Source organism: Trachurus japonicus, chromosome 4 (assembly GCF_045865225.1).
Source record: "Trachurus japonicus isolate A0001 chromosome 4, Traja_1.0".
Taxonomy (NCBI): Eukaryota; Metazoa; Chordata; class Actinopteri; order Carangiformes; family Carangidae; genus Trachurus; species Trachurus japonicus.
In genome coordinates this window covers 10,292,058-10,317,894 of record NC_140910.1, presented here as the reverse complement: position 1 = coordinate 10,317,894, position 25,837 = coordinate 10,292,058, and the positions used below count along the sequence as shown (strand labels likewise).

Genomic DNA, 25,837 nt, shown 5'->3' with positions numbered 1-25,837 from the left:
GGAAAAGCTGCTTGGACAGTTTTAATTAGCTGCTGTTTATCAGTGGCGTTACTCTGCTGTAGCTCAGTATCAACAATCAGTCCAATAACATTTGAGCCAATAATAGGTCGTGCAAGACCGTCACCTTTAATCACCAGGGTGGGAACGACGACCTCTGTTGTGGGGACTCCTTCTGCAGCTAATCTGAATGTCACCTCTATCCATCCGACGTATGGCATGTCTTCACCATTAGCAGCAACAAGATTTAAAGTGTCATTAGCATCAATGATCTCAGAAATGTCTCTCAGTGTTACATGTGATAAATGTTCTGTTTTCCAGCGTTCACTCACCACAGTCACTTGTGATCCAGAGTCCCACAAAGCTCTAACCTGCTGGTCTTGGAGATGGCAGTCAATGAGGTATTTATTTCCAACTAGAGGAGCAACTTTAATGTGTTTTCTTTTTCGTGTTGTGGCTCTGACTGTTTTACATGAGGTTGTTGAACATTTATTTCTGTGGGCCATCCAGTGTTCATGTTGACATGCTTTGGAACAGTATAACACACCTTTACATGCTGAACATTGCCTCAGCCTCACGTTTCTTCCATGTGCACCACAGTGTACGCAAAGTTGGGGCGCTGTTGATGATGTGGTCACTCCCTGCCCCGCTGGGGTAACCCTGGCCCGTTTAAAGCACTCCCTCTGAAATTACCTGATCTGCCCATTCTGCAGCCGGCGGCGAAATGTTCATTACTGCCGCATCTGAAGCAGTGTCTGCAGTCTTCTTGATTCTCCTGCTCGCAAGCATAACATCTCCTTCTACGACGTGGTGGAGGTGTGGGGAGAGGGCGTTGGCTGGCGAACCTTTGGTTGAGCTGAGGATAACCATGTTGTGCTGCAGGGGCAGGAGCAGCCCAGTGTCTCTGTGGCAGGCCATGGTGGACTGGTGCTAGCTGATGAGGAGTGCAATCTGGTGGGAAAGCTGGATCCGGGTGCTGCCTCGGTGGATAAGACGGCTGCTGCATTGACTCTTTGATGGAAGCCACTTCAGCTTTAAGGTCCTTTAAGAGAGACATGCTAGCTTTCATTTCCTGCAGTTCTGAAAGAATATCAATTTGATTCTTACTGTGACTCGGCTGACTTGTTTTCTCCTTTTTTTCTGCAGGGCTGTGGTCAGACTGAGCAGAGTGAACGGCTACAGGTCGCTGTGGTGTTGTCATTTTCCTCTTGTCTTGCCTTTCACTTTCATAAGCACATGCTGTATTCAGTTTTTCAAACAGGAGTTCATCAGAAACAGTAGCTTGTTCAAGATATGGCTGTAGATCTCGTTTGATGTTATCATTCTGCAAGCCAGTCATCACTGAGTGAAGAAACATGTTCTGTACTAGCACTGGATCATATCTTAGTCCTGACTCTGACTCTTGTGAGGCGAACAGAATCTTCTGCCTTAGATCTAGAGCACGGATGAGAAAGTTTTGAGGTGTCTCTTTTGTGCCCTGAACTTCTGATGACAACTGTTTGTATAATTCTGTGGCGCTCTTTTCTTGGTAATGACAACGGAGAATCCTCCTAAGTGTTGGTAGTCTGAGGTCACTTTTCCCCTCTAAGTAACTGCGTAACTGCATTCCTGGAACAATGGCCCTTATGACGGCATCAACAATCTCAGTCTCAGGAAAGCCCTTTAGGAGGCCATGCTCAAACTGTCGTGCTAGGCTGGAAAATGTGAGGCGATCTTTTTGTCCTGGTTCTCCGATCTGTCCTGAAATTTTAAACTCTTTGTGCCAGGGGGGAGGAGCCTGACCTGGACCTGCACCTGAGACTGGCGCAGTGTGGATGACTGCGGTGACCTGAGACTTGTGTTCACTTCCGCTATAACTACTCCCTGTAAAAGGCAGTGGCTCTAACTGTGGAGGTCTGCTTTCTTGTGGTGTAGTGACCTGTGTCTTGTCTTGTCCATCTTTATTTTCATCTGTTTTTGCTTGAAGCTTAGCTAAGTGCTCAGTCAAAGCTACTTCAGCATGGAGCTCAATTACCTTGTCTTTTGCGAAGAGAAGCTCTGATATTCCCATATCTTCGAGTTCTTGTAATTCTTCTCTTTGCAGGTGATTACTTATCAATGTGATTAATGATGCTCTGTTCTTTCCTGCTACATGCTCTGATTTTTCTCCAGCAATACCAAGGAAGTCACATACTTTCTTTAAATTGTCTGCTGGCAGTGTACACAAAAGTTCAAGTATTTCCAACTGCAATGTCTCTATCTCAATTGACTCCATTTTCCTTGCGGCAGCAACTCGATGCTCTGTAGCAGTAGTAATTTGCGTGCTAAACATCAGCAATAGCGCTCCTGGTGCTTGAAGTTCACCTCAGATTGCTTGTGCTCTTGTTGTAGACGTTAAACCACCACCGTACAAGCCAATGGATGCTGCTGGCCTGGGTAAGTTGAAGGGGACTGAATGAGAGCTGGCGACGTCCGTGGCTGGCAGAAGTCGTACCTCGTCTCACCCAATCCCAGCGGTGCCTCCAGAAAATGTTACGCCCCTGTAAAGGGGAATAATAATGAATACACACAGACACGGTGTATCGTCAGTCACGTCCAGTGTAATAATGTATTTTCAATAGTTCACAACCTTCTTCACAGCATTGTACATTGTTAATAAACCAAAACTGTTTAAGCACCTGTTCTGTCAATATATAGTTCAGTAAAAGAAATAAAGCATTGCGTTGGAAATATAAAATATATCTCCACAGTGTATTAAATCAGAATTGACTAACTGTATTTTCAATACACAGCAACTCGTGTGATAATATTCACTCACTTTTACATCTGCTTCTGTACAAATATAAACGAAAGTATCTCACATTTTATCATGTGGAATATTCACAACCAAACCTACATTCTGCAAAATGGAAGTTACTATCATTCATTCACTCATAAACAGAAAAGAATAACGGTGCAACACGTTTATCATTAACATATTCACATTAAATGTCTGACGTTGTAAATAAACAACATAACTGTACCTCTGAACCAACGTCGTCTACACGGCACGACGTAGCTAGCAAGAAACTACGGTGGAATTAGCATTGACATAAACGAAACTAAATAGTTCTCAAAAGTGACTTCAAACTCCGTTTATATACTCTCTACTCATATTTCGTGACACATAAAACATTTAAACACATGTTACAGCTGCTTTTGTTTACGTTTCTTACCTGTAAAGGGGAATAATAATGAATACACACAGACACGGTGTATCGTCAGTCACGTCCAGTGTAATAATGGACGAGCGAAACACCGTCCTTCCCCCCTACCGTTTCAGCTCAGGCAAAAGCAATCGAACCCCGAACACCCGAGGTGCTTTTAGGATTAGCTTTCAGAAACACAACTTATAAGATGAAACACTTGAGAAACAACATAAATAATATTAAGAGAGCTTTTCTAAAATAAAATAGATAATTACTTGTGTTTTACACCCTTTTAACTTGTCACTCTAACTTGTCACTCTATGCTCGCCTGTCTCACAGACCAAAACAGTAGATAATGGATCACTCGATCAACATATCATCTGGAATTTAACCTTAATCCACTTTTCTTAAACCTTCATCATTACTGATTTAATCATGTACTTTAATGAATTAAATCATTATAATACCATTCTTCCCTTTTACTGTTTTTAGTAAAACCATGTGAGTTTTTGAACCCTTGTTTTAGTTTTAACAGCATATTTAAACCATTACACAAGCACTTCCTGTAGTGACAGAAACATTTTCTTCATAAGTTTGGGAGTAATGTTTCAGGAAAATTGAAAGTTGCAGTAACACAACAGTAGAGCTACAAGAATTTAGAAATGGAACTCAACACACAATTAAGATGTTTTACCATCTCCCATGAGTGACTGATAGCAATTTTGAAAAGTCACTGTGCATTTAATCATAAAGTGAAACTTGGTCAGATCTGGCCAATAATGAAGAAGTTATACATCTGGATCTAAGATGTAGGTGATTCAGGATGATTGAAGATTATTTGATGAAGAGTAAGGAAAACAGAACTGCAGTTTCCAGGCAGTTTACATGTTTTTGAACTATATTTAACTTTGCATGCATGACCACTTAAAAAGGAAGTTTGATAGTGGCACAAAATGTGCATTTTGTAAACTACTGCCTTAATTGGCTTTGGAAAACGCATATTAAACAAGCATGGGGTAACTGCAAAGAAAGTTGAGTCACACATTGTGTCCATGAATAATTACACTGGTTTTCAAAATGTCACTTGCATAAATAGCTTCAGATGATACTAGCGTATTATATATGTGGTGGTCATGTGAGTAACGCTGTGTGTACCTGCGTGTTGCCTCTCTGTATATTTGGTGAAAAAGAATATTGGATATAATAATTGACACTGATATAATGAATTTTTCATTATTTTTTTCATTTCATTTTCTTTTTTATCTTTTATACTGATTTCACGTGGTTGGTGGTGGTTTGACAGTGGCAGCACTGTTGAGGGGAGCTACATTTATTAGTATGGAGGTAAAGAAATGTTTAAATGTGGTGTGTGTTAAATAAAAGTATTGGCCTACATCTGACTACATCTTTGTTTTTTCCACTTGCCATCAGTAGGTGTAAGCTTTGGAGTCAGTGCAACCTTGTGGGATGTAATGGTGTTGAATGTATTCTGCCACAGGCCTCTAGACCTAACCCTTTCCTTCAAGAGCTCCCGCTGAGCTGCTGACATTCCCTGACGTTAGCATGCGCTGACCTGGAAAGGCCCCAAACCATCACACACACAGTGGGCACTCAATAAGTACCACAACATCTGCATGAGGCGACAAGTGTACATTGCTACTTCCATCCATTTTCTCAGTGAGCACATGCACAGCTACCATGGCAACATGAAGTCCATCAAAAAGGCAGAGGGAAATACACTTTAGGCAGTGAATAAAGACAAAGTAGAAAAGCACATAAAGTGTGAAGGTGACTGAGGAACTTGGAACACTTTTATTATTTTTTTAACAAAATAAAAAGAGGGAGAGATTCTACAATAAATCACTACAGTCCCAGCTGTATACTGGACAGTTATCCTTTTTTTCATTCTTCAGGCTCTACGCTTCAGCAGATTCAATTTGAAATGAAATAATAGATGCTACATTAAACTGCCAAGTATTAACTTTACTTTGAGTCATTAGTAATATAGTAAGAACTGAGTGGGAGCTACACAATGCCCAAGTTTTAGAGGTTCAAAAGTAAGCCAACATTTGGCTTCTTAATGTTTCCAAATGTTCCTCACTCAGACACCTGTATGTGCTTTTCTTTTTTTACAATGTTGGTTCATGATCAGAGGAGCTCATAGTGGCTCAGAGCTTCGAAGTAAAATATGAGAAAGTGAGAGAGAGTTGTCTGTCAATGTGAGAAGTAATGAATTGGCCATGAAAGTGAAGATTATAATAATGTGGCTTTAAAAGTTAAACAGTTGTAGGGAATTTGTTTGCCAAAATCAGCTGTTTTAGAAGAAAGTAGCAAATGAGTTTGTACAATAAGAAGCACAAGTCTTGTGGATGACTACTGTATAAAATCATTTCCACAGTGAACACAAAACCCCTTTTGACTGCACAGTGAGTCAACACTGTTTTTTTTTGTCAATGATGGAGGGAAGACTCTGGGTTTTTTCAAGCACAGAGAATTGTGAGGCAGCTGCCTCTGCCAAATGTCATGCCAACTCTCGGTCCCGAAAAATTCTTGTACTTTCTTTTTTGTGTTTGTCCAAATGTTCGTGACTTCAGTGGTGCTGTAAGGTGTGTGTGTGTGTGTGTGTGTGTGGGGGGGGGGGTTGTGAGGACAGGTGAAACAGCACAGAGCGCAGGCATCATTAGTCCGACTGCACCAAGATGCTTGGTCAAAGCTTCATTCAAAAATGCTGCTTTACTACAGCCTACTGGTTATTAGCAATTCAAGTCTTGTACCTCACGGGTGTCATCAAGACTCATCAAGGCAACATGTCTGACAGTAAGACGTGCGCCATACTGTAGGTTCATTGGACAGACTGAAATTATAGTGCTTGTTAATATACTGTAGGTGATATTGGCTTCAAGTGAGTAATTTGAAAGTTTACACTACACATCTAACAGAATTGATTTACTTACTTAGCTATTGTTGTGTTTCCTATACAAGGTGACATACTGTAATACATCCTCTAAGCAGCGTTTCTCTATTTCTTAAAGGGATAGTTCACCCAAAATTGAAATTTCACTAATTCAAAGCTCCTCTTCCCGGCTCGTCAAATTTGGACGAACCAGGGTCCGTCCTCTTCCCAGTTCGTCCAAATTTGACGAACCAGGAAGACGAGCTTCGAGAAGCTTCCGCTATAAAACAAGCTTGAAATATAAACTTATTTAATTTTTTTCGGGACAATTTCGCATTTCGGGGCTTCAATACAAGACGGACATTACATACGAGCAGCATGGAGGTATTTGGATGTTTTTTGGCGTGTCTTTTTGTTACGAAGACAGTTGGTATCCATTTGCAACCGTTATATGGACATGCACTGCTACGCCGAAACCCCCTGTAACTTAGAGAAGCCACAGATAACTCTGAAATTTCTCCCAACCCTTAGTCAACATGAGGGTGAGTAGATAATGAGTGAAATTTCAATTTTGGGTGAACTATCCCTTTAAGGGCAAACTGGACACTAGAGTGACTTTGTATTGGAACCAAACACTTTCTCTTAGAAAAAACACACAATATTTGAAATAAAATATTTTATATAGCTCAAATTGATCTTTTAACACTAGAACCGCCAAGACGGTCTCACAGACCGTTTGTGTTTTTCTTATATAAATTACTTTGTTTACATTAAACCTACAGGTCTTCCAGTCCGTGACTTTTCCTAAATATATGTGTTTGATGGTTTCTGAAGCTTACAACTTATTAAAATGAAACACACTCGATTTCTGAGCAATTATACCTCGGACCGCCAGCAAACGGAAGTTATTAGGCCGCTGTGTCCAGCTGTGATCACACAGCAATTATTACAATGTTTCCATTTTGCCATTGTTGCGCTTCTTTTTTCACTTATTGTTTTCCTATGTGGCTATATTTATTTTTATATGACGAGAGAGAGAGAGAGAGAGAGAGAGAGAGAGAGAGAGAGAGAGAGAGAGAGAACGAACGAGACACCGGGTGTAGCTACGGGCAATAACTGAAACGGGCCGGTTAGAAAAGAAAAAGGAAAATCAGAGAATACAGGATATGTCCAGGAGACTCATCGGGACGTGAGGGAGGGGGGATCGGTTGGTGGCTCAGGTAGTGATGAGGAAATTGTAAGCTGCATCTGTCAGCTGCACACGTGTGCTCCGTGCAGATGTAACGGAGGTGCGCGGAGCTCCGTTACACAGACTGACAGACATTTCACAAACTTTATTTTGTGGGCTCAGGACAGACTAGATAATGATTAGTTTGTGTTAGATATAAAGCGCCATATATATAGCCTACTCACTCTCGTTTATAATGATTTTTGAATTATAACGTAATAATAGCCTAATTATCTCGGCTGCTGTCCAGTCCGGTAATAACGGGTTTCTGTGGGCGTGGAGCCTAAACTACGTAATATCCAGGTAGAACAACTGTAAAACACTGGAGCTGATAACAAACTGACCTAGAAAAAATAAAAATCCAGTGAACAGCGACATCGACTCTTGACATGAGAGCAGCACACGTGTCCAGATGCGTCACTTTCAGCTGTAGGCAGAAGTGTGTGCTGTAGGTGCAACAAGCGGTGCTGTAACATCACTCAGTCTAACCCCCCAACCACATCTAATCAAGACCCCAACACAACATAATATGAAGAAGGACTAACACTACTAAAAATTAAATATTATTTTTTCCACTTACAGAACTGTTTGCGACTGGAAACAATGTAATTACACGTGACGGTCTGGGAGACCGCTGTGGCGTTTTAAGGGGGATTAGAATGTTGGCGGTTCTAGTGTTAAATTAATGTTCTGTTAAATAAATTTGGCATTTTGTTTGTAATATCCAGCATGTCTTAACTCACTCTAAATACTGTGATGGAAATACAAAATGCACAAACAAGGAATTGGACAAGTCAAACTTGTTTTATGGAGGAAAGAGAAGAAAAAATGTGATATTGAGAATGTTATTGTTTTCTCAGTAGTCTACAGTAGCAACTGCAATAAAAGTTTAATGTCAACTGTATCTCTCTACCTCTCCTCCTCTCTTTCCATGTTTTATTCGTACTACAGATCAACACCTCTCCATTCCCTTGTTTTTGCGGTCTGTATTGATGCACTCTTCGCCATAAAGAGGAAAGCATATGATAAAACCTTAGCATTTTAATTCAGATGGGTGCAAGACTCAGACAGAGGTCAGGTCACATCGCATTTGTTTTTTAACAAATGAAATATATAGAACAGAGATGTATAGTGATACATCATCTCCCTAACAGTTTTAATAGTCATCATTATGGGGTGTTGGCTCCATAATAGCAAAAAGAGAAAAGCTGTCAAAGCAAGAACACATCTCTGATAGATTCCTCTTTAATTATGGAGGGGTGGCAATACATCTCTATTTGCTCGGACTATCATGGGATTCATCGAATATAGGATGTACACGCATTTGATAAAGTGAGCACCACACAGCTTCAATCAACTCAACATATGGAAAGTTTAATTAATAATGGTGAAATGCACCATCTGTCTAATCTGCCAGATCAGTTCATTAAACCAGGAAAACATCTCCTTCAGCAGACTGATGCTCTGATGAGGGTGCAGTTTATGTTCACTATAAGTTGAAACTGAAACTATTTGTAGGAAATGTATCAAATGTATCAAATTTGCATCATCGGTACTCAGATCATGATTTATCTCTCCATCCATCAATCATCTCTACTGCTTATCTGTGCAGAGCGGAAGAGGGACCTACAGCCAATCCCAGTTTATACAGGGCAAGGACAGGGTACACTCTGACCAGGTCTCCAGTCTATCTCAGGGCCAACTATGGACATCTTGCCCATTATACAGTCAAGTTACAGGTAATATGGCCTATAATAATATCCCCTTGATTTGATAATGTTGAATTGTAACCAGAGGAGTTTTTGCAGTACATTAAAATGTCAAACCTTTGTCCATCTAATTTTAATCAGTTCATCCTGAGGTCCAAGTGGACTGAGATGTGATGAAACTTCCTCTGGATGTTTTAGATACATTGTATCCATGAGAACGGGACTGAGTGACAACCTGAATCTGCCTCTGGCCACAGCTGTCGCAGAGGTGGAGACATAAAAACCCATACTGCTCTCCTTCTGGAAACTATCTGATTCATCAATGCGGATGCAAAACAATTACACGGGCAAATGCAAGAAAAATAATGTGATTACCGTAACAATGAGCAGGGTTCCTTTCAGTAGGGTGAGCAGGGAAGTGATTGGCTGGATGACTGTGTGGGCCAGTAAGATAGCGAGAGTGAGAGTCCAGGTGAAGGCTGGGATCACATAGATGTGACTGTGGAGAAAACACAGACAGCCAATGAATGCCTTCATTTATTTATGTAAACTAGATATCTGCTCTGTCATGATAGACATGCCACCATTCAGACAAAGGCATGGAAATACATTCAAAAATAAAACACAAATATTATATTAAAAATCATTTAAAAACAATACATACCAATCTTAATGATTGAGAAATATTTTTAAAAAGTCATGTCAACAACAACATTGGATAAAATCAGTTAGAGTTACAGTACTTTGACCAAAAAACTGTTATATAATTTATATATTTTTTATAATTTTACTTTTACTTTTACTTTTAGCTTCAGAAAATGTTCACTGACTTATTGTATTTAATTGATTAACCACTATAGTATTGGACCTTGAAAGATGTAATGAGATCCAATTTGTATTGTTCCTTTTTGAGCCATTAGGTTTATATACTGTTTCATTTAATGTTTTATGGTCACTGTGGAGCACAGATGTGCAGGTTTTACAGATGAACCCTGGATTAAATAATTCAAAAGTTCTACAGAAGATTGTTAAAACCAAAGGAGAAGATAGATAACAGCCCTGGAAAATGCCCCCCAAAGGAACCAAACTGTTGTAACTGTAATTTTTGTTAACACACAGAACACAGTGCTCTTTATCAATTATACTGTGAAGCCAAAAGAGGGACAAGAATTGAAAATAAGTTTCATGCTTTGTACTGGGACAATGTTAAAGTGCTCTCTATTCAATAAATAAACTAAACACAACAAAATAACATTATTTATTCAAGAGTTATACCTAAACCTGAATAATGCACTGTATAGCCTATGAAGCATATTTATTGGAGAATATTTAATACATATACTCTCTACTATACTACTCCACTATGCTCTGTCTCCCCAAATGATCAAATATCTATTCAATATTGTAACATACAGGAGGACATACTTTCACTTTTGTTATAGGTTAATCTGAGATTTTGATATTAATGACTTTATGCCAACAAACTGGATTGGCATGAAAATCAAATGTGTTTGAATTAAAATTTATTGCGTCATGCATTTATATTTTGCTATGATTTCACTGTGACCAACACGGGTACATCTGTTTCCATTTCTAACCGATTATTGTTGAATTTCAAGTGGCCTAACTTCATGAATCAAGGCACAGTGCAAAATGAGACATACAAAAGTGCACTCAGGGTCAATATACAATAGTGTAGAATTACTGTACATTGCTAGTTTGCAGGCAGCTCATGTGTGGATGTATATTGGCTTTTGCATGCCGATTCAAGTGCCCACCCCTCATGGGCACCAATGGATGCTGCTGCAGTGGCAATTTATCACACGTGGATGTAACTTAATATATTACATTACTAATAAAGAACCTTGTGTCCTGTCCTGCAAGAAGAAGCACAATGCATTCTCTTCCAAAGATGAAAACAATTGTTCATCCAGAAAAACTTAAAAGAAATTAGAGACATTTAACAAGAACAAACTTAAATCATCAGATCACGAGAAATAACACAAAATGGGCTCAGTTTCACTAGAGTCAAACAACCATCAATGTCTTTTCTCTTCAGGGCCAGTAAACATGCCTGATTTCATAGCCAACATACCTGACAGAACAATGTAGATGACTGATATGTAACTAGAACTGTTTCACATACGGCTCTCTACTTAAGCTGTTTTCATGAGACAATCTTTTGGTCTGACACTGATATTGCATTTCTCTTTGTACATCAGGAACCGTTTGTGTTGCACATCATAAATATTATTTAAAAAATGGAATCAATCACACAAAATAAAGATTTCCTCTCAATAAATCCAGAATTGTCCATGTCCCAATTAAAGATCTTTCCAGTGAGCTACTGTACTGTTCTTGCAAGTCTGTTCCATGGTCGAATCATCACACTTCTATGTCTGACGTTTAGATGCTGCCATGACATGACTAATGGCCAAACTTGTGTGACCTTACAAACCATATCCACTGTGTTACATTGTTTAAGGTTTCATCGACATTTTTATATACACAAAATATTGTGAACTTGGTCATAATGTGCTTATTAATATCATTCAGTTTTAACATTTTCAGTTTCCATGAGGAACACTTTTCTTACTTAACTGAATTTAAAAAATAATGGTCACATCAATGTAGTGGTCAACTGGCTAATTATGTGAACTGTATTAATCCTTAGGGGCAAAATTTTCACAAGAAGTAGGAACAAGGGTGATCTTCTATTCCTTTTAATCAAACACATGAGATTTGACTGAAATGTAATGGTTAAAATGTTTTAATCCCTTAACTTTTGAGCAAGACAGAAAATGAGCAGTTTTAGAAGCTACAATTCCACTGAAAGATTATAAAGACACAATAATCTGTTCCTCGGGTTGAGACTGAATCTCAGTAATGCCTTAAACCTTGCAGCACTCAATGGGGTTAGTTTTCAAGACACCTACTATTCTCCAGCAGTGGGACTGAGAGGAGAGTTTTTGTGCAGAGACCTGCAGTAACCTATTGATTGCTGCCCCTGGGGAGGCAGAATAAGGTGGTTTATCCAAAAGAGGCTGCCCAAGGTTTTTTTCACTCCAGTAACCCTGCCTCCCACTCCCACAACGCATCGCAGAATCTCCCCTGGCACTGAGCAGGCCGATAATGAAGCACCCAGCCATGTCAGTGGTCCCACCGACCTGCAGTGTGTGAATAATATTATTTGGGTTAAGCATTTACTGGGCCATGGCAAAGTAAATTAGTCCTGATAACCGATAAAGGTAATTATAGGCTTGGATGAGGGAAACAGTAGGTGTGTATGTGTTTGTGTGTCTGAGGGTGGGGAGGTGCTTCAGTTACTGAAGTGTACTGACAAAGTTTGGCAGCAGCACCTGTAATGATAGTGCACTGTTTAGTTAAAAAAACAGTAGTAGTCTTTTTATGTACAGCGTTATGGGGATTTTTGATATTTCCAAAAAAAAGAAATGCTATCAAATCCAGAGTAATAATCTGAAAAGTGACAGCATTGGCAGCAAAACTAATAAGTTATGTTATGTTAGATAACTGGGACTTGATGCAGTGCAGGTTCACAGTGTAAACTTACCAGTGACTAACATCATCACACCAACTAAAAACACACAGCATGAAAATGTGACACCTTTGTTTTAACTGGGACTTACATTGCTGCACTGCCCCAGACCAGTGTAACCAGAGGAACCAAATGGTCGGGCATACAGGCTTATTATTATTATCAAATCTTAAAAATCATTCCAGTACAATTTCAGTTGTGTTATCCTGTTCAAAAACAACTGAGCCATCTGTAAGTCTTTGGTTGTGATTCTGCCAGACCTTTTCAGGTTGCTTTTTTCAAGCAAGTTAGTGGCAGTAAAACCACCACCACCACACATATGGAGGACTTTTTGAAGCTAGTTGTTTTTTGTTCTATAGTTTTGCTTTGGGGTCTGAGACTGAGATGAGGACAGAGACGCTCCACCAGCTGCTACTGAAAGCTCACAAGACATGTAAAAGCAGGTTGCCCTGCAACGAAAGAGATGAGTAGGTTTAGGAGGAAACTACCATGGTAACCAAGTCTAAAAAGAAGACCAGGAGATTCTGTATAGTCAGGTTCTTTATGGCCAAAGCATGAGAGGGGCTGCACACTGCAGTAGATGAAAACATTTTACACAAAATAGATCAAACCAACTATGACCTTGTCTGGAAAGTATAACTTCAGCTGTGCACACATAAGAGTAAAACAGCTGCACTCAGATAATGTTGAAGATAAAGCACATAGACCTCAGACAAATCGCAGACAGAATTTATTCATTTCTTAATCTTAAAGGCAAACTCACAGTGTACATATGCAATATGGCGAAACACGTTGGAATAGCCTTTAAGCTTCATGGGTGCCAATTTCATGTGCAAGGCCCGAAAAAACAGGAGTTCAAAAGGTTTATTATCAAATGCAAATACAGCCACACATGAAGGCAAGAAGAGCCGAGTCTTTACTGAAGAAAACAGGCTCACAGACAGACAACCAGCATCTACTCTGTACTTGTGCTCATCAACTTCATCGCTTGCAGCCCAACTGTTCAAACTCAGAGTTCACCTATATCTACCTGTAAGTTCAGATCAAATCTCGCTCAGCCAGTTTTATCGATGATTCATCAGTACATCACATACTGTATGTGATGTGTGGACCTGAGACAGCCAAGTATCCTAGATTTATTTCACACCAAATATCAGCAACAGCATGCGATTCTGAACCAGACTCAGGGATGAAACAACATTCGCTCTATGGCTGTAAACTTTTGATGGTTTGTCAAAGCAGGAATCTGACCATTAAGATAAAATAGTCCATTTGGAAATTTTCATATGCGTATTCAGAGATGTGAAATAAAATAAATAAATAAAGAAAGATGGAATGTGAGGACCACCCTGCTGTGAGAGACTGACCTCCATGTCATCAACTCACTGCCCAGCTCCTTAGATGATGGGTTGGTCAGTGTGAGCGATCGAAACTCTTGCAGTCTTTTGGTAATTAACTGTAGCATCTATATAATTACAATTTCCATTGGGAAGATTGGATTTGAGCCTCTGTGTACAAATACAATAACACATTTCAATATAGATAAAATGTGTATGGATGAAAATGAGTAGCGGCAGTGCTCTTCACATCAAATTTTGTTAGATTTTGAAAAAGCCCAGATATGCTAGTGTATAATGTCATATTCTGTCATTTCAGTGTGTCTGTCTGTTCGGTAAGATGAAGCTAAATACACACAAAGGCAGCATGTAACAAGACATAGGTGCAACTGATTGACAGACATATTGAAAAATGCCCAATGCCCGACATCGCAGATATGATATGATAAGGACAGTGATTCCTGGATCTGCCCATTTAATTGGATCTGCTCTGTATTTGAATAGTTTCTTCCCTGTCCCACTCCCCATCTCTCCACCACATTTGTTGCAAATTGGTTCAGTCCTTTGTGCATAATCCATCAGACAATTAAAAAAACAAAATCAAACATGAGTGATAATGTAACGTCCTTGGTGATGGTAAAAAATACATGAATCCTCACCATCTAATAATGGAATAGTTTTGCCTCAGGAAATCACTGCTGTACTGTATGTGTCTGCTTGCTTTAATCAGAAAGGAATGCCGTGGGTTGATGAAATGTTTTCTGAGCCTCCCACTCTGGTGGGCAGCTATTATCTTTCAGGGTTGCATCAGTTTGTTTTTGTCTGTTTTTTTGTCAAAAAATCAGGTTTAAGAAAAAAAAATTTTATTGTAAAGTCATGTAGCCTTGAGCAAAACTCCTCTGAACTGACAAGTCACTTGCAACTTTTTGCTTTTTGAGAAATGAAAGAGGAGCTGATCAGGCTGATGTGGTAGACAGGCGATTTAGTCAATAATGACTCTTTCTTTACATCTGATATGAGAAGCTGGATACAAGCAACAATTTTTAAGCCATATATTTTTTAACATGTTAGAACATTATTTTTCTATTATATTTTTTCGCTCGTATTCTGACTGGTTCATCCAAATACGAGCACATTAGTCCTGTGCTGGCCTCCCTCCACTGGCTCCCGGTGCAAGCCAGAGCTGACTTTAAGGTACTGTTACTCACATACAAAATAGTGAACGGTTTTGCACCTGCCTACCTAACTGACTTGGTTGTTCTTTATGAGCCTGCATGCTCCCTACGTTCCCAGGGGACCGGCCTTCTTAGCGTCCCGAAGGTTAATAAGAAAGGTTTCGGGGAGCGGGCCTTTTCTTTCCACGCGCCAGTACTTTGGAATAGTCTTCCACAAGACATTAGACTGGCATGCTCTGTTGATGTCTTCAAATCAAAACTGAAAACACATCTCTTCTCTGTTGTTTACTATTCTTAATTTGTATGTATTGTTTTGTCTAAATTGTTCTTATTTCTATTGCGATTGTTTCTAATGTTTTTAATGTAACTGATTGTGCTCCTGATTGTTTTTAACCTCTGTAAAGCACTTTGATTGAAAGTGCTCTACAAATAAATTTATTATTATTATTATTATTTTTATTTCCTGTTTGGTGTATGGTTGATTCATTACTGAAAGAGGAAGCTCAACGAAGAAAGATACAAATAATGAAAACCTGACCCTCTGGTAAATGGAAAAATATAAATAGTAAAAATCAACAACATAGCTTGAGAAAGCTGAAGGTGATTATAGCCTAAATTATTGTGTAACTTTATGTAAGTTGAATTTCCTTTTTTACTGTTAGGTTGTCAGTGACATGACTGTAAGGTTTGTATTTGTGATTCATGGTGTCAGAAACATTTGGTCGGTCTGTTTCATGTGCTCTCTCACAGATGCTCTTCCCAACTGAAGAGGAAAAAGATGCAGTGGTCCTTAACATCACTCCACAACGAGTGGATGGTGTATTGTTGCAGTTCAACAAGTCAGAGTGGTGAGTTTTGCTCGCATGAAATGATGTTGCTGCATCACCAGTGTCATAAATTGAAATGTCCCAAATCCTAACAAAAACTTAAGCTAATTAACAAATACTGAAAGCTGAACCTAAATGGATTTTATGGAGAGGATTCACATCCTGGCTGTGTAATTTTAAGTCACTGAGGATATCCAGAAAAACAATGGTTCCACTGCGATCACATATTGAACAACTTTCATTTAGTCTACACTTGTTTAGTGTATGTTGAAGACTTACCTCACATTAAGAAGAGCAGCAAAGGCCTCACTGCCAGCCAGGACATAGCTGATTCCAATAGATATACTGGAGAAAGACAGAATGAGAGATGAGACAGATGAAAGAAGAAGAGAGAGGCAAAGAACAAGGGGGAAAGACGTTGTTAGGTACTGTATAAGACAGTGACTGGCCGTCATCTACTGCCCTGGTTACTTCTGACACAGATAATGTCAAAAGTTGAACAAGCACCTCCTACGTTGTATAAAACATTAGGATGTTGCCTGACTGCGGCGCCTGAGGCTATGGACAGCCGAGAGATTTCATTTTAAAATAATTTCTTGTCTGAAGTGAGTCGCCTGGATCCTCTACAATTTATCTGTCTTATATTTGCTCAGAACAAAAGTTTCCTTTGAGGGCTTAGTTGTATATATCATATACTTTTGCAGCTCGTAGACTCAATCACACACATGCAAGTAAGAAATTCATATAAGGAGCTGGTTGCTGCTAAACATTAGAAATTAGTGGTTTTTACTGTAGGCTTCAATCCGAGGAGAATGACAAGACAGGCTTTTGTAGCTCAACATCTGTTCCTTTCCTTATAAATTTAAGCCTCTATAATCTCTCAGCAGTTGCTTGTTGAGAGTGCAAATCCATTAGTGGGTTCTCTAGACAGCAAAGTGTTATTTTGGAGAGCTGAGTTACACCCACGCTTTCAAAAATCTCCTCTTTCAAATCTTAAAAGGAATTTCCAACAAATTTAAGAACTTTCATGCAGGCTCGTCCTCTCATCTACGGCAGTCTGAGCCACATTTTCTTATTTTCAACTTGCCAAAGATGCAGAGCAAAAGAACAGAAAGGCAGTGATGTCAAAGCTGCAGTAAGATGATTCAAACTCAAGATGCAAAGGCAGGATCTCTTTCATGCAAAATAAATAGAGATATTATAAAGTTAACTTAGATCATCAGGGATTAGGCACGCAGTTTCTGCATATCTGAATAGAAACTCTGATTCCTACTCTCCCATATACATGAAACCTCTAAATGAGCTGCAATTCACACATCAACACACAATCAGCACACAGATTTTACCATCTAATGACTCTGTGATCTCTCCAGTGTAACATGTTGTAAAACCTATAATTCAGCATCAGGATGATGTGTGACAGTGTACAGCTAGGCCATTTACTGGAGGAACACTGGATCTAGTACTGTATAAACTCATATGCACACATTACTGCTTGTGAATAACACATTCTTCTGTCACATGTCAGTAAGTAAAACATGTTTCTTTTTCTTTCTAATTTATAGCAGAGGAATAACAGTGTGAGTCAGTTAACTTGACACACACTTGTGGCAAATCCAATGTCCTCCACTTGACCTCTAAATGTAGAGGCTTTGAAGTGAATTCCTATCTATCCAAACATGACACAAATGGGTAAAAGACCAGTGCAATTGATGTGTTGATTTGCCGTTAACCTTTAGAGCCATGGTGAATCCATTTACAATAAATGATGGTTACACTGTTAGATTTGGTGAAAGAGCATCAGCTCTTTGGAGATTGAGGATGCGGTTGAGAACTTATCTCCCTTCAATGAACACAGAGTAAAGTCCAAAAGCCTGAGACCATTTAAGTGAATAAGAAAGGAGCCTCAGACTTTTGAAACCCACTGCACATGAAAATAAATAAAACTTCAGCAAAATGGCAACATGGAAGATTTTTTTCTCTCTCTCTGAGACCCTACAAAGGCATTGTTTTGTCACATTTTATGCCTCTTTCAATACTGTTATGTATGTATTCAGAAAATGGTTTCCGTTAGATACATCACACTTCCTAATCCTGATACTCAGTAAATAAATCGTTTGAATCCCACACTAGTACTGTTGCTGACCATGTGGCTACAACATTAAAAACTTCCAGCAGGATAACTGGTCTAAAGAACACGAGACAGTGGACTGAATCCAAACCTCTGGGATGTGGTAGATTGATGCGGGGAGATATGATAGGAGATTGGCAGTATGAATGTGCAGCTGACACATGATGTGAGAAATATCATGCTGTAATGCCAACATGGATCACTGTGAAATTCACAAACTGAGACTGTGTTGAGAGCAGCGGGGGGGACTTTTAAATGATGGTGTATCTAATAAAGTGTTTACACCTATCTATTTATCCTATCAACCAATCTACCTACTGTATTTATTATATGTGAAGTCATTTGTCTTCCATATACAGTAGCTATTTTGCCAAAGTTTATTTGAAAAATGATTTATCACTGTGAACTTTTGCAGACACTTCAAAGAAGTGCCTGTACCTGCCTGTGTATTTGAGTGCATGCTGTGTATATTTGCATCTTTCCACGTATTACAGTGTTCTTATGTGTGTGTTAAACACCATGTAGGGCATAACATAAAGACCACAGTGCACCAAGGTTAAAAGATGCAGGTCATGTTTTGTGTGCTGTATGTGTCTGTGTTCGTGTGTGTGTGTGTGAGGTCGAGACTTGGCATTGATCGACCACTAAGCCTCCTTGAACACAATGAGGGAATTATCGATTGGCCAGGTGTTACAGAGCTGCTCACACTCTGATAACAAGACATTCTACCAGCGACGCTGAGGGCGCCCTGTGCCTATATGGACACGCACACACATCAAAATACACACACAAATCAACACAGCGTCGTGTCAGTGCTGCAAGCACTCCATTCAAACAGATTACTATGCAGCATGTAGCATGGCAGATAAGTGAATATTCCCAGTGGCAGCAGTCAATCCTAACCTTAACTGAAGCATGTTTTTGGGTGATGCATCAGTGTTTTTCTCAAATAAACAATAAAAATGAGCCTATACAATGATTTTTCCAGACCATTATTTTTACTGAGTGGTGCAGATAGACCATTAGTTAGAAGCGATTGGAGAAACTGATAAGAAACAGAAAAATAAACAGTTCTCCATTACAGAAATCAGACATCCCTTTAAGTTTATAACAGGTAATATGATATGGTGTGTGTGTTTGAAACTGGGGTTTATAGTTTACGAAAAAAGGTAGTATTTTTCTGTTTGTAAGTGATTGCATTGAGTATTCTTTAGCATACATCTTCATACACCTCAGTGATCTCTAGATTTAGGACATTAAAACACTGTTTCATTTAGCAGCTGTCAAATTCAACTAAAGGCCAGAAAACTGTGAAAACTGGCTGGTCACCTACAAAAAGTCAGTGGACTGCAGATGCTGCAGGACTGATCATATTTTATCCGTATTTGGCTCCAGCTTGTAACTCTCAATATCTCAAGACTGTGCAGCAGAAGCCAATGATATAAAGTCTGAACCTCAAGGACAGTTTGTACACAAGTCTGCTGCCCTTGTTCAGTTCTGGCTAGTTATCCTGGTCCAGGACACTGACCCTGAAATGAGTTCTTGACATTGTTGCAGTAGGCATGTTAGGATAATTTATTGTTTTTATTGAATGGGATTGAGGTCAGGAGTCCTTTTTTTTAACCTTAGCCTATAATGATATCAGTCTGTGAAGCTGTTACAATCATCAACAAGTCATAACTATTCACAGGACCTTTAAAATGTAAACATCACAACATCAAACTAATTATAATACAGAGTGACAGTATGTCAAGACTAAGAGAACATATTCTCGTTAACTTCAGACACTATCATGAATATTCGGTAGCTTTCATATTAATTAATATCTTATAATTAAGAGGGGGGGGGGGCACCTCTTCATATATAACATACTGTATCACTGTACCTTATATTCTGTGTAAGTAGCTTAATTAGTTCTTGTGTCAAAGACATTAAAGAGAAATTCATGAGGGAGAGGCAGTCAAGACTGGACAATGGTTTTTACTTGACACTGAAAATTTGCATTAAATTACTTTGTGGTCACTTGAGGACAATGTGATAAGTTATTTAAATTCAGGATGAGTTTGCAAGTGTGCTTTTAAGTTTGCCTTTTTTAAGTAAATGTTTTGGATCTTTAATGGATAGGACAGCTGAGAGAGACAGGAAATGGGAGGCAGAGAGGGGGGGAATGACACGCAGGATAGGGCCACTCGACGCGGGACTTGAACCGGGGCCGCCTGCAGTGAGGACTATAGCCTCAACACATGGGGCGGGTGCTCTGCTAACTGAGCTAAACACCACCCCAAGTTTGCCTTTTAAACAGCACTTTTCTGTCAGTGGTCAATGTAACTTGGCTTCGCACACACAGTATCCCCTCATAGTTCATATTTTTGATTTACATATACCGGTATCATCTAAATGCATTTGTACAATCTTTATTTAGACACTGATCCCTTGCAATGATGATTGTCAGCTTTGACTAATATTCTGATAGTTTTGTGTGAATGCCACTAAACCCCTGATGCCGCTAATTTAAAGGCTGGGAACTGCTCTTTAATTATTTGGTGATAATGCAGAGATGTACTGAATATGACAGGTGTAAAGGTTTGAACATATTGTTGGGAGCTAATTGTGATAAGCTGTTTTTGTGAAAGGAAAAATGCACAATTCAAAGGGAAACCAGCTTATGGGATAAAAGTAACAAGGAAAAAATACACACTCACACACATACAGTACTGCCTCATACATTCAGTGTTATTATTGCTTGCTTAAATGTTTGTTTGTTGTATTACCTTCATGTGGCATACTTATTGTTGCATGATTGCTGTGTTGATTGCTACACCCTTATGTTATGTCTCTATTTGCTGTGTGCCTATGTGTTTCTATATACATAAAACTATTTTAGTGATGTGTGTGCTTTCAGGTAGTATTATTTTAGTGAAATATCATGTAATTAGAGCCCTGCACTGGAGCCCCAAGCCCGAGGGGCCTGAAAGCACCAATTATCACATCATTAACTCGGACAGAGGCTGGGCTTTTAAACCTGCCAATATGGAAGATGTTTTTTTTTGTTTCAAACTTAAAACAATTTAAACGGTGACACTTGAACGCAGCAAGCCGCTCTGCCCCCTCCCTCCCCGCTGCACACACATCACTGTCACTCACATTACACCAATCCCACTCCCGCGTCCCAACACAAACATGGACAACAAAAATAAAAAAGATTAGAGACGGCGAACAGACAATGGACAACACCAGGAGAAAGGCTCAGTACTGGAGTAGGTTTAAACTCATCACAACCATTGAAGATGAGCCGACCGGGTTTGTTCGTGTGCTGCTGCAGCTGCATCACACTCACTTGGTCATTTAAATAATTAAATAAATCCATATTTAACTTAATCATTTCAATCAAAATATAATGAATATAGTTTAACACCATGCTGGAACATCCAATTTAACTATTTTAATGTCTGCAACATTCACAGCCCACAGGTTGTTATGGGAGGGGAGGTTTAAAAAAAAAAAAAAGTCGGGCTTGATTCGGGTTGGACCTGAGAATTCTGAAACCCTGTCGGGCCGGGCTGGGCCGGGCCGGGCTGGGCTGGGCTGGGCTGGGCTGGGCTGGGCTGGGCTGGGCTGGGCTGGGCTAGGGCTCAGATTGTAGGCCTGCGCAGGGCACTACAGTATGTACAGGGTATATACAGGAATCTTGAAGTTAATTTTAATACCTTTTTAAGACTTTTTCAAGACCTTCTCAATATTTTTTAATACCTCACAGCCGCTTCAAGCTGTAACCATTTACATCAGTGACACTTTTAGCTGAACAGTTTTAGTTTGTGATAAAGACTATAGACCACTATGACAGAACAGAATTTAAAAAAGGCTGCGATAATAAATCAAAGGCAAAGTTTATCAAAAAAAACATTGCTCAACTCTTTAAAAAACAAAGATGAACCGGTTCATCTTTGTTTTTTAAATTCACACACTTCCGCAATGTTTTTTACAACTCAAACTCTTGGACAGCTAATTCAGAAAAAAATACCTTCAATATTTAAGACTTTATAAAGTCGTGAAAAAACTTTTTAATACTTTTTAAGGGTCTTAATTTTCCCAAAATTGATTTATCACCTTTTAATACTTTTCAAGACCCCGCGGATACCCTGATGTAATGTAGCTGGTAGTTAACACCTTTCACCTACAGTTGAAAACCAGCTACTTAGCTAATACTGGCACATTTACAGTAATAATAACTAATGTGCACTGTTCCTGTGTAGTTAAACAAACAAACAAAAAAAACATTAAAATTCTGCGAAGATCAACCTCAAGGTAACTTACAACTGGAAGAGGAGGATGCAGTTGAAGGCATGGCTCATGGGCCGTGAGAGGAAGATGAAGCCAAGCAGATGAAGATTGGGATGCAGGCCTTCTTCTTGGTTGTGCAGAGCAACTGCATCTGACTGCAGTAGACCTGAATCTGAACAACCCAGACAGACAAATGGACAAGATGGTCAGTTCACTGAATTCTTACCATCTGGAGAGTGTTCATGGTTAGTTCTTCTCAAGATTTTTTGAAGGCTTTGTAGGGGGTATTTCACAAGTACAAAATCATTAAAAAGACAAAGGAGAAATTTACAGAGACCAAGAGCCAGTAACGATAGATGGGATAAGGTCCTAATAGAGTTTGATTAAATGTTCTATCAGAAGATAAGGCACTCACCTTAGCTCCACCACGTATTTCATTATTTCACATCCTGCTTAAACTATTAATTGCATTGTGTTGTCCTTTTTAAGATTATTTCAACTGACTCATCTGGACTGGAACCATGTTCTACCACAAACCCAGGGGAACTGTTGCTTCTCCTTTTAGTTTCAGCTCCCATTCAACTTCCAGAGTGGGGCCATGTAGCCAATTACAATTGTACTGCTTGTTTGTGGTGTAATAACTTTGATATAAGTGGTCCTGGCATAGTGTACATTATTAAACATGATAGTCAAAATGAGCATCTTAAATTAATGACAAACAAGCATGTTATATTAATGGCAAAGCAGCGGTTCATTATATAAGAACAGAGCACTGACACACAAACACTACTACCACCACCATCTGTGCCAGTGCTCAAGTTTAAATAAAAAAACATGCCAGTCCTTTACACCAACAACTGCACAGCATGCACATGCAGTTTTTATGGTTAAGAGGTGTTTTAGTCTGATTTGATTAAATAATGATGGCTTGTTTATACCGGTGGACTCTGCTGGACGAAAGATTTAATATTTATTTCACTTTGTGCTTTTTCAGCTCAACTTTCCCTTTGTTTGTGTCATGGAAAACAATACGGACAACAAGTGCCTAAAAATCTTCTGGTAAAGCATTTGCATTGTTAAAATCAGTTAAATTATCAACACCAGTTTGGGGTACTACCAACAATTAAATGTCCTGCAACTAAAAAAAGTTCCTTAAGTCAAGAAAGATCATAACAAATGTACCTTAAATACAAAAAGGAAATACATATAATTAAACACTGTTGATAGACAAAATAAGGAGCCTTTTAATGTTGTTTGGGTAGTGGTACCTTCACTATACTTCCAAGTGAGGCATTAAATGGAAATAACCAAAGTGCCATGTTGTTCGGTATAGGCTGGATCCAATACAAAACAACAAGGTAGCATTCTTTCAAAAATGCCATTACAGTAATTAACTAATAATCATGTAGGAGAGAGAGACAAGGTCCATTAACACAACTCTAAACCCAGATAGATTCCAAAAGGTAACATGAGGGTCCGAAGTGAACAAAAAGCACTAAGGGACACTGGGGAAACCAAACTGGCACACAAGGAATTACTGGGTAAAGCTGAACAGAACTACACAGGCAAAACAGATGAACTGACAAAGAAAGAGGGGAAGGCAGAGACTTACTGTAGATACACAAGGGAAGCAAGGGTGATTGAACACAGATGAAACACATCAGGGCCAGGCAGACAATCACAATAGAGAGAAACAGGTCAAAGACAGGAAGGAAAACTAACATACACGGGGACTGTGTCCAAAATAATCAACTACTCCCTCTACAATGAGTTTGCCACTTGGTAGTGCCAACCAAATGTATAGTGGGGATTATATATTTTATATAGTGGTATCTCAATGCTTCATTAGATAAACTATTGTCACTACTATCATGCTTTGTGCTGACACTGAAAGACATGAAAACACTGCCAAGAAAATGACTTGATTTCTGTCTAAAAATGTTTCCTTTTTTAAATTTTTACCTGGCGACTTAATACAAGTTCCCTACATAGACCTCCATGGGTAATGAGTAGTGAGTTGGAGCACAACCAAGAGAAGTGATTACAAAATAAATGCTGATGTGTCCACTGCTGAACAAAACTAACACAGTCCGGCTTTAAGTGACAGTTGCCAGAAACCACAAAAACATGACAACCAAAACCCCAAAATAACACCAGTAAGTACAGCTCATGGTAGGTACAGCTCTAACACTGGAATGAGCCCATGAAATTACAGCCTATTGCTGAAAATGAAATTCGGCAAGTTACATAGACAACAAATTAGCCATTATACAATATAATTTTTCCAGTCAGTGGGTTACCCAAGCAGCTTAGAAGTAAAGGCCAAAGAACCCATTGGTCCATATAATTATAAGGCAGTTCTTAAATCATGGAGTAAACCCTTTGTGAAAGTGTTAGCATAAATTGCTTAATTTCATTGTAGGCTACACTCCAGCAAACTTGACAAAGTAAAAAAAAAGAAAAAAAAAGAAAGAACAACCCAATTATCTTGTTGCAGTAAAAGCATCATGGTTCATCACAGGGGAAAAAAAACAGCAGGTATTCTCAGTCATTTTTGCCTGTTGTGTAAGAATTGTTATGTTCTGGAAAGATTTGTTATTCTCCATCTTTTTTTAGCATAGTGTAGTTTGCACATTAACATGCATTCAATGGTTTATTCAAACATATAGTTGACCCCCCGGTCTTACATCCTGATTAAGTACATAATTAAGTACTTTTTTTTCATTAACATTGTCATTTATGTTTTTTTCTCCTTCTATCTCGAGTTCACCAGTTTAATCAAACAGGGCTATGAACACTTTTTAATTCATACCCTGGAAATGTGGCACACTAATTGGAGAGGTCAGTCACAGGTTTAAGAGAGCAGAGAGATCTCAAAGCCTTTTATGACTGATGAATGCATTCAGGTTCTCATCCGCAAGGGACATATCCAGCCATTATCAGTTTATATTCCAGGCAGCATGGGGGACGACTAATACAGACATAATCTGTGAATATGTGATCCTGAGAACATAGCTACCAGTTATCCCACTGTTGCGCAGTAGCACAATGTTACTAGTTTAAACTACATTTCTCAGTAGTGTGGCGGTAATGTCACAGATTTCTGGATTAAATAACTTTTCAGTAGCAAACCTCTTTAATGGATTAAGTTCTGCAATGTCATCCAGGCGAGCTACATTTTCTCAAGCATTAGTGACGCTCATACAAAGCTAATCATTCTACTGCAGGTCTGTGCATAATGGCAATGGCATATTATGCATAGTAACAGCTACACAAACTGCTATATCATGAGGACCAGTCCTTAGCCTGATGCCTCATAAGTTTACTTGATGTAACTATGGCAGCGTGAACCTGTGACACAGAATTTACCCAACAGTGAGTTATGCATGTGTGCGCATATGGCTATCCATTCAGAAGTTTAATGAGAGAGCTTGACATTTTATTAGCAAATAATAGGATCAGCCCGCAATAAGCCTCATCACTAATCCACCAGTAATCATGGCTGAATGGTTTTCTGCGTATTGTCTGATATCCCT

General features: G+C 39.1%; 1 protein-coding gene across 2 annotated transcripts in view; it reads right to left on the bottom strand.

The window, feature by feature from the left end:
* Positions 1-25,837, bottom strand: part of LOC146988456 (uncharacterized) — a 92,055-nt gene that overhangs the window by 49,618 nt on the left and 16,600 nt on the right. For both annotated transcript variants that reach the window (XR_015035698.1, XM_085773816.1), the window contains exons 6-8: positions 22,335-22,473; positions 16,169-16,234; positions 9,370-9,493 (exon numbers count right to left, since the gene is read on the bottom strand). Coding sequence is in view for 1 of the 2 variants with exons in the window: in XM_085773816.1 (XP_085629942.1) it covers positions 9,370-9,493; positions 16,169-16,234; positions 22,335-22,473 (329 nt within the window). In the remaining variant the exon portion in view is untranslated. The remainder of the gene's footprint in view (positions 1-9,369; positions 9,494-16,168; positions 16,235-22,334; positions 22,474-25,837) is intronic.